This window comes from Sprattus sprattus, assembly GCF_963457725.1.
Source record: "Sprattus sprattus genome assembly, chromosome: 20".
Taxonomy (NCBI): domain Eukaryota; kingdom Metazoa; phylum Chordata; class Actinopteri; order Clupeiformes; family Clupeidae; genus Sprattus; species Sprattus sprattus.
Genome location: NC_137918.1, coordinates 13,866,084 through 13,876,533, shown reverse-complemented (window position 1 = coordinate 13,876,533; position 10,450 = coordinate 13,866,084). Strand labels below are relative to the sequence as shown.

The window sequence follows — 10,450 nt, the reverse complement described above, 5'->3', positions numbered from 1 at the left end:
TGAAGGTAACGGTTACCTGTATGCTAGTCTGACTCGTGAAGACGTTGATTGGAGGAAGGCAGTGTTCCAGCTAGTGCCCATCATATACATTCATTTATATTCACACATCTCTGAGCTCCACGTCTTTTGTCAAACACTTCACTTTTAAATATGTACCGACACAGAATTTACACAAGTACAGAGAGAGAAAAATCCTTGATTTTCCAGATGACACCCCACCCCCCCACCCATCAATGGTAGAGGTCAGACAAGAGTGTAGAAAAGAAAGGAATCGTTTAAGAAATCAGGCCTGGTTGAAAGGTCCACAGTCATTTTCTCTCTCTGAAAGTTTATTCTCTGAAATACGAAGACGTTTATCACAGATTTTTTTTTTCTTTCACACCACTGCAGTGGTTATTTGTTGGAAAAGGAGGGGGGGTAGGCGAGCAGGCGGTGGCGCACTTGTGCATTTCAAAGGGGGCGTGGGGGTGTTGGTCTTTCTGTGACTCAGTGCAACATTGCATACATGAGGCTCCGTCGTGTGCGGGGGGGGGGGGGGGGGGGGGGGGTTGGGTCGTCGGGGGGTGGACATGACTTACAAAGTACTGACAGGTCACGGGTTGTTGTTTTTCTGCAGCGCCCTTATATGGGCGTGTTGGGGAGGTGCCCGTTAGAACCGTTGGCCAGGCCTTTGCTCAGGATGACTGGACTCTTCCCGCCGTTCTGCACCTGGCCATTCTGCACCTGTCCATTGCGTTTGGTCTCCCGTGGCGACGCCTTGAGAGCCTCCCGCTCCTGCGGAGTGGAGGCGGTCCCCCCGGTGGTGTTGGCGGGGGCCCCTCTCTCTGCGTCTCGGCGCGCACAGGCCTGGGGCGCGGTCCGGCTGCGGCAACGCTGTCTCACGCCATAGAGGGCGACGGTGAGCAACAAGCTCACACTCAGCACGAGCAGCACCGACACCACCACCAGCTCCTGTAGGTAGCACGGCGTGTTGGTCTGTAGCAGCTGCTCGCCTCCTTTCTCCCCCCCTACACCTCCTGACCCCCCCTTGGCAGGCGTCGCGCCCCCTTGGCCCTTCACTTTCGTCTCAGTCTCAGTCTCGGCCTGCAGTACCGGGTTCAGCCACAAGGTGAAGTTCCTGCTGCTCTTGTGCGGCGTCACCCCTGCCGTCTCCCGCGGCGACAGCGTAGGCGTCGCCTCGCGACCTCTCACCTTCCCCTCGGTCCTCCTCGGCCCCCAGGCGCTCGTGGGCAGTGGGCCCATCCCGGCCTCGCCATTTGGCTGGGGACCCTGAGTGGTGCGTGAGGGCATGGCGCTCATCGGTTGGCTGGTGGTGCCTCCGCCGCCTCCTCCTCCTCCACCTCCGGCAGCACTACTCTTCTGCTTCACCTGGTACCCGGCCAGTACCTGCTGGAAGCCGTTCTCCACCGACAGGCACAGGTAGTGGCCCAGTGTGATGGGCGTTGCCAGGAAACGCAGGCTGCCGTCGTCCTGTTGCAGGTACAGGTCCGGAGACAGGCGGCTGTTGGGGCGTTCCCAGTGACGATGGGCCAGGCGCGAGGCCTCGGGGCACTGCAGACGCACCACCTCGTTGAGCGACACGGACACCAGCTCACCTGGGAAAAACAAAGGTACTGGGTCACGGGTTGTCACAAATTAATAAAACCTGCAACAACTGAAAACAATATGCTTTACTTCAAGTCCTTGGTAAAGGGATAGTTTGGATTCTCCTTTTGCCTATCTGTCTGAGTCTATCTAGTGTGTCTGTTTTTTTTCTTTTTCTTGTCTTAAAGCTACAGGACATCAGAGATCTGCGGGACACACACACAAACACGATCACAAGCACATGCACAGTACAGGGACAGAACACACACAAAAGCCATTTCTCAAAACGCATACTAATATTGGAAGGGTGCAGGGGAAGTATGCAAATACGACTTTAGAGAGAAAATTCCTAATTGAAATCCCTATGATCCTATTAGAATGAGAGCGCTTAAATCCAAATAGACATTTTGGAAACGGCCAAAACTAACACAGGAACAACAAAACACAAAATAGTATTGCTACAACAACAAGTGGCACTTGTGTAACGCACAGAAAATACCACAGGGGGCAACGCAGCCCATGTTTGTGTTGATGGATGCAAGATATACGGTAAATGTCCAGCAATTGGCTTTTGCAATAGTGCAGGCAATTCAGGATACATTGTTTTAATAAAGTGTTTCTTTAGTAAAAGACATTTGGTATACTGCAATAGTGACTTGACCACAAGAAAATATTTCCTCAATGCAGAGAAGTATCTGAGTATAAATAAGTATGCCTTTGTAATTTGCTTGGGATAAAAGCATCTGCTAAATACTGTAACTTTACCTTTACCTACTCTGAAAGTAACCTCCATTTCATACAAGCATGAGGCACTAATGTACAACACAGGACCAGCTGGGAGTGATTAGCTGTTTGAGCCAGAGAACCACCCTACAGAGGTGTGTGTGAGTGTGTGAGTGTGTGTGTGTGTGTGAGTGTGAGTGTGAGTGTGAGTGTGTGTGTGTGTGTGTGTGTCTCAGAGGAACACGCTTCACTTATACACACCTGTGGGGGGTCTGAGAGGTGGAAAGCTGGATCGCGGCGAGAGAGATAAGGACTTGCACTCCTCCACCACGTTGCCTTTCTCCACATCCTGCGCTCTGTAGGGTAGAATATCCAGACATTCAAGCACATTCGGTTCATCCCAGGGTTCACCATTCACTCTCAAATCAGGCCGAACCCATGACACGCAGTAATTCTCTGGGACTCTTGTCAAAGACTAACATTCAAAAAGAAAAGGTCTGTGTGTGGAGGTCAGATATTCTGTGTGGCTGCCTGGAATGTGACTTTGAAACTAACAAAGTATTTGTCTGTCAGCCAATTTAAGAGCATTTTAGATGCTTAGGATGTGCCTCGATGCTGTTGTTTTAAATGATTCTATGATTTTATTTTTTTTTGCTTTATGTTATTTATATACAGCCGCGGAAAAAATTAAGAGACCACTTCAAAATTATCAGTTTCTCTGGTTTTACTATTTATTGGTATGTGTTAAAGTAAAATGTACATTTTTGTTTTATTCTATAACCTACTGGCAACATTCCTACCAAATTTCAAATAAAAATATTGTCATTTAGATAATTTATTTGCAGAAAAATGACAATTGGTCAAAATAGCAAAAAAGATGCAGTGTCTTCAGATCTCGAATAATGCAAAGAAAACAAGCTCATATTCATTTTTAAACTACACAATACTAATGCTTTAACTTAGGAAGAGTTCAGAAATCAATATTTGGTGGAATAACCTTGATTTAAAATCACAACTTTCATGTGTCTTGGCATGCTCTCCACCAGTCTTTCACATTGCCGTTGGGTGACTTTATGCTACTCCTGGCGCAAGAATTCAAGCAGCTCGGCTTCTTTTCATGGCTTGTGACCATCCATCTTCCTCTTGATCACATTTCAGAGTTTTTTTTATGGCATTCAGGTCTCGAAATTGGTCTGGCCATGACAGGGTCCTGATCTGGTGATACTCCATCCACACCTTTACTGGCCTGGCTGTGTGGCATGGAGCATTGCCCTGCTGGAAAAAACACTTCTCAGAGTTGGGGAACATTGTCAGAGCAAAAGGAAGCAAGTTTTTCTTCCGGGACAACGTTGTACTTTGCCTGGCTGAGGTTTGTAAAAGACCATAAGGATTGAACCAAAGCGGACTGGAAGGTCTCCTAGTTCGTCTTCTCTGATGAGTCCAATTTTCAGCTTTGCCCAACACATGGTCGTCTGATGGTTAGATGGAGACCTGGAGAGGCCTACAAGCCACAGAGTCTTGCACCTACTGTGAAATTGGACTCATCAGAGAAGACGAACTAGGAGACCCTCCAGTCGGCTTTGGTTCAATCCTTATGGTCTTTTACAAACCTCAGCCAGGCAAAGTACAACGTTGTCCCGGAAGAAAAACTTGCTTCCTTTTGCTCTGACAATGTTCCCCAACTCTGAGAAGTGTTTTTTCCAGCAGGGCAATGCTCCATGCCACACAGCCAGGCCAGTAAAGGTGTGGATGGAGTATCACCAGATCAGGACCCTGTCATGGCCAGCCCAATTTCGAGACCTGAATGCCATAAAAAAAACTCTGAAATGTGATCAAGAGGAAGATGGATGGTCACAAGCCATGAAAAGAAGCCGAGCTGCTTGAATTCTTGCGCCAGGAGTAGCATAAAGTCACCCAACGACAATGTGAAAGACTGGTGGAGAGCATGCCAAGACACATGAAAGTTGTGATTTTAAATCAAGGTTATTCCACCAAATATTGATTTCTGAACTCTTCCTAAGTTAAAGCATTAGTATTGTGTAGTTTAAAAATGAATATGAGCTTGTTTTCTTTGCATTATTCGAGATCTGAAGACACTGCATCTTTTTTGCTATTTTGACCAATTGTCATTTTTCTGCAAATAAATTATCTAAACGACAATATTTTTATTTGAAATTTGGTAGGAATGTTGCCAGTAGGTTATAGAATAAAACTAAAATGTACATTTTACTTTAACACATACCAATAAATAGTGAAACCAGAGAAACTGATAATTTTGAAGTGGTCTCTTAATTTTTTCCGCGGCTGTATATATTTTTTTATACTTAATTTCTGAGTTTTTTAATGTGTTTTGTTTATTTATTTATTTTGTCTGTTTTGTTTTGTTATGGTTTGTTTATTTATTGTTCATCTGTATTATGTACCCTCAATCAGGGCATTGCTGCAAAATAGCCCTGTGCTCAGTCAATTCTCCCTCAATAAACAATGAATGACTAATGTAATAAACGAGTGGAGTCTACTGTACTCACGCATTAGCCTGTATATTTACTAAACTATTAGAGTCTACTGTACTCACGCATTAGCCTGTATATTTACTAAACTAGTAGAGTCTACTGTACTCACTACTCACGCATTAGCCTGTATATTTACTAAACTAGTAGAGTCTACTGTACTCACGCATTAGCATGTATATTTACTAAACTAGTAGAGTCTACTGTACTCACGCATTAGCCTCACGCATTAGCCTGTATATTTACTAAACTAGTAGAGTCTACTGTACTCTAGCATTAGCCTATATATTAACTAAACTAGTAGAGTCTACTGTACTCACGCATTAGCCTGTATATTTACTAAACTAGTAGAGTCTACTGTACTCACGCATTAGCCTGTATATTTACTAAACTAGTAGAGTCTACTGTACTCACGCATTAGCCTCACGCATTAGCCTGTATATTAACTAAACTAGTAGAGTCTACTGTACTAAACTAGTGGAGTCTACTGTACTCCCGCATAAGCCTGTATATTTACTAAACTAGTAGAGTCTACTGTACTCACGCATTAGCCTGTATATTTACTAAACTAGTAGAGTCTACTGTACTCACGCATTAGCCTGTATATTTACTAAACTAGTAGAGTCTACTGTACTCACGCATTAGCCTGTATATTTACTCAACTAGTAGAGTCTACTGTACTCACGCATTTGCCTGTATATTTACTAAACTAGTAGAGTCTACTGTACTCACGCATTAGCCTGTATATTTACTAAACTAGTAGAGTCTACTGTACTCACGCATTAGCCTGTATATTTACTAAACTAGTATAGTCTACTGTACTCACGCATTCGCCTATATATTTACTAAACTAGTAGAGTCTACTGTACTCACGCATTCGCCTATATATTTACTAAACTAGTATAGTCTACTGTACTCACGCATTAGCCTGTATATTTACTAAACTAGTAGAGTCTACTGTACTCACGCATTAGCCTGTATATTTGCGATGTCTGTGCAGATCCTCCAGGAGGGGTCCCACCCACAGAAGGGGTCTCGGGCGAGCACACACTCCGCGCAGCTCCAGTAGAAGGAGCAGTTTGCCACGGGGACCTCGGATACTCCCTCAGAGGAGCCCACGAACACGGAACCCTGGGCAGGAGAGAGGGAGAAGAACGGGAGTCAGCACAGAGTTTGAATCGCAGAGAAATATTAAACAACGAGATTAAACAGCAAAAATAATGACAGTCACTTTTAACATATGTTTATGTACGTATATGCATATAATACACACACACATATCACACACACACACACACATTTCACACACACACACACACACACACACACACACACACACACACATTATGCTCAATGTGTAAAACATTTTACCAGACAAAAAGGTTACAAGAAGCAGACATAAGTCAAATGCTACACATTCCCCTGAATATGCAGCGTGTCTTAAGATGTAGGACTGCTTGTAGGAATGCACAGAGCCATGGCTGTTTTATTGGTGGTAAAACCCTCAACTCCCAAACTATTTACAATCCTGGGAAGCAAAGTCACTCAGTGAAAGGACACCACTTCCACTTTCCCCCAGTCTGTGAACTGTGTACAACTTCACACTCCCTTCTGAGTCTAATTCCAAAATGTTGTCCCACAAATGATGCAGCCTAATCTACTTGGCTGAAGTCCTGGCACATGTTGGGCCTGAAGCACTTGAGCTCGACGTGCTTTTAATAGGAACGTCGTGCTCTCTAGGCCACGATGTACGGCTCCTTTCCAACTCCCAAGCTGGTGCATGGGGGCAATTAAGACGCACAAATTCAGTGCCCAGATGTCAAAAACCCTGCAGGTCTTGGCCAATGGTGCAAACAAGCCCAACTCAGGTGTAGATTTGGCAGTGTGTGCGTGAACTGCTGATTAATGAAAAACCCTACAAAACACTAATAAGTGTTCACATAATAGGACTGACCTTAAATGCCTGCTATTAAAATAATATATTATTATTGTTACTGTTGTTGTTGTTGTTGTTGTTGTTGTTGTTGTTGTCATCATAATATAATTAACAGCACTGCATTCACTTTTGTTACTGTAAAAGTTCTACATTTGTATATATAGTACACATTGGATAAGGCATCTGGTAAAGACGTAAACAATCCAGTAGCTACACTGAGGGGTGATACCCAGAGAGAGCAGGGGAGGTGGGCAGAGCGTGAGGAGCTTCACCTTATCTATGGACAGCAGAAGGTTCTTGATGGGTTGGGGCTGTCGGAACACCTGCACCTCCTCTATGATGTGAGGTCCATTCTCCAGCAGAACGGTTTTGTGCAGGTAGCCTGATTCTGCACAAACGGGAAAACCAGTTTACCCATTTGATTCCACAAAACACACTGACGTATGCTATGAATGACAACAAGTATCAAGTAAAAGTACAATTTCAGTGTGATTTCATTCAGCTAAGCTGTATAACAGTTGTATACCGCATATTGCATGCAATGCAACCCACTGCAGAAAAGGGTTGGCTATGTGCATCTACTGTATGTTTCATATTTTGGGTCAAAAGAGAAGTTTTAATTTTTTTTATTTTGTAGTTCTATAACTTCTGCAAGAACTACAGGAAATAGGAACACTGTAGTCACGCGGCGGCCGCCATGGTCTCGCACCTGTGAGCAGGTAAAGCACGGTGTAGTTCCTGCCCTTTGCGCCAGCCACCCTCTGCACAGCTATGTTGCTGTAGCCATAGTCGGGCGACACCATGCTGAGCTTCTGGCTGCTGGGCTGTACGCTCTCGTCGGTGAGGAAGTTCTCCTTGACGAAGCGCAGTGTGTTGTCAGAGGCGTTGTGGAGGCCACACTGGAGAGGGAGAGGAGAAAGAATGTTCAAATTCATATACAAATAAATAAATGCAGTAGAATAAATTCAATAAATAAAGCCCATGTCCTTGCTGAATAGTAATTTGGAATACTGTTGGTTTCCTTTGCTGAAATGCCTATACATTTTCCCTCTAAAGACACTGTACAAGGAGGCGTGGAGGTGAGGAGAGGTTTTGGGGCGAAACCAGTCAAACAGAGTCTAATGTACAGTACCAGTCAAAAGTTTGGACACACCTTTAATTTTTTTTGAGACGTGTTTTCTTTACTTTTAGTATTTTTCTACATTGTAGATTAATACGTAAGACATTTAAACTACGAAAGAACACATATGTAATGATGAGGTTAACTAAAAAAAGTGTTATCTACCATGTAGAAAATAATAAAAGTAAAGAAAAAAAGGTGTGTCCAAACTTTGGACTGGTACTGTAAGCAATGGTATTTCTGGTGTCTGTTCTAAAATACACAAAACGTGAGAGAAAGTAAACACCTGACAAAGCAGAAAGATCAGGGTGAACTCATAATGAATGATGTAGAGTAGATTATAATGGCTCCGTAGAGAGTCACATTATTCATCTCTTTTACAAACACAAGATTAGCAAACTAAACAAACGTTAAAACCTTCCAGGTTTCTCCTCCAGCCCTTCCATCTCTCAGTGTACATTCTCTCAAGTGTATTTAACCCAATTCCATTAGGTGGGTTTACGAGGTCTTAATGGTCCATTTTCTACCAACTGAAGAAAACCAGGCCAGATTGCTTAACACTTGGTTACGATCACGGCTTTGAGCGCTCACACAATTGAAGACGGATTAACCTAGTCACTGACATTCCGCTGCAGCAACCTCGATCTTCCTACACCAGCAAACCACTCTCTGTCGCTAACGCAACTGTTTTATCAAAGAAATAATAGGCCTATATGAATCATTTTTCAAACGATATTTGATAAAACAGACTCACTGATCCAGGGTTGGCCACTTTTTCCTGCACACGTGTACTCCATCTCAGTGTGTCTCGGTTCAAGACCTTGTAATTCCCGGAAAACACAGCTCCGATGTCGTCAAGGCTGAACACACACACCGCTGAGCGGCCTGAGTTAACTGACCTGGAGGAGTGAAGAGAGAGAGAGAGAGAGAGAGAAAGGGGAGAGAAAGAGAAAGATCGGTAGATGCGTGTCAAAGATGGCTTTGGCTTCTACTGAAATGTTTCAAACTAGTTTTCAGTTTAGAAGGTTTTGGATTCGATATTTCGGTTATGATGCGTGTGAGTCTTTGAGATTAAATAAATAATCTACAAGAAGACCCAAGTTTACACAAAAGGTTATTACAATCATATATAAAAGATGGATAGTTGTGTTTTTTTAAATACTCATAATATTCATGAAGATTCTAGTAAAAGACAAGAATTGCCAAGTTGCCAAACACAAATGAAGTTTGAATCTGTAGCTCTCTATGTAAACCTCTTCCTCACCACTGAGAACTAAAGATGCCGTAGAAGAGTGTGTCCTCCTCTGGAGCGCCCTCTGGTGGCTGGAGGGTGAACATGTCCTCCAGCACATTGTAAGGCAGCTCCCCCTGCGCCTGGCAAAGAAGCTGTGCTTTGGCAAAGGTGGTCCAGCGTCTCTGCAGGGTCCGCTGGCCGCCCACATCACTCTGGATCACAGGAAGAGGCATGTATTATTTTATTTTTTTTGGCGTTTTATGCCTTTAATGGATGCCTTTAGTGCAGAGTTGGACAGGAAATGATAGGGAGAAGAGGTGGTGAGTGGACAGGAGAAATGGCATCGGGCCGGATTCGAAGGCTACTGTGTGAGCTATGGTAGTTCACACAGACCTGACCCAAACAACAGGGTATTACTATGTTGAGCTAAGGCATGTCTGATGTGGCAAAGTTCGCTAACTTTGCTATTTGCAGTCAATGTTTGAGTCAATGTCCACTACAGATAACGCTCGGGTAAAGAAGTGGCTGTTTGCTACACAAACAATTAATAAGACTTACAGGACCACAATACAAACACCATTGTACACAACACTGTGTGCTTTGGGTGTGAGAAAATTAGTGTAAAAAAAAAACTACTTTTCATTGTTCAATCATTCCCGAGCTATCGAGTTCAACACAAACACACACCCTCAACACAACGGAACATCACAGAGACTTTGGAACTGAACCACAAGAATGCAGAAGGGAATTTATACTCCATTATCAAAGACACGCAGCCCAGCTTATCAATAAAAAAGCACACCTAACCACAAACAGCCACGCTCAGAAGAATGTGCAGAACAAACACACAGCTATTCTCACTCCCTCTCTAAAACAAACACTCTCTCACACACACACACACACGTGCTTGTGTGAAATATCACACACAGCTGTCTTACCGTGCAGACTTGTGCGACACGGGACACGGTGAGCTTGTCGATGAAGTCGTATTCTCGTCCGACCTCGCTAAAGAAGAAGTAGACCTTCTCCTCGCTGGGCACGTAACTGGAGCTGATGAACGTGGGGTCTGCATGGAAGAAAAAAATGGGGAGGAATAAATACAAATAATTACTACGATCACCATTTTCATAATCATCGTCGTTCTTAAATAATGCCCTCTGTGTTGGATCATTTTACATTTATTCATTTATAAGAGGCCGTCATGCAAAGCATCTTACAGTGCAAGTAAGGAACACATTTCGTCAGCAGTGTCATCTTTGGGATTTGAACACATGACCTTTTTGATGTTAATACCTTGCTCTACTAGCTGGTAATAGTAAAACAATATTTTTTCACCCAAAAAT

General features: G+C 43.7%; 1 protein-coding gene across 1 annotated transcript in view; it reads right to left on the bottom strand.

Moving 5' to 3' along the window:
• Positions 1–621: 621 nt before the first annotated feature.
• sema4ab (sema domain, immunoglobulin domain (Ig), transmembrane domain (TM) and short cytoplasmic domain, (semaphorin) 4Ab) overlaps positions 622–10,450 on the bottom strand; it is a gene marked incomplete at both ends in the record, with an annotated part of 33,911 nt that continues 24,082 nt past the window's right edge. The window contains 8 exons of the mRNA XM_080859699.1: positions 622–1,613; positions 2,569–2,663; positions 5,785–5,948; positions 7,026–7,141; positions 7,463–7,652; positions 8,628–8,772; positions 9,138–9,319; positions 10,046–10,173. Of these exons, the coding sequence (XP_080715825.1) occupies positions 622–1,613; positions 2,569–2,663; positions 5,785–5,948; positions 7,026–7,141; positions 7,463–7,652; positions 8,628–8,772; positions 9,138–9,319; positions 10,046–10,173 (2,012 nt within the window). The remainder of the gene's footprint in view (positions 1,614–2,568; positions 2,664–5,784; positions 5,949–7,025; positions 7,142–7,462; positions 7,653–8,627; positions 8,773–9,137; positions 9,320–10,045; positions 10,174–10,450) is intronic.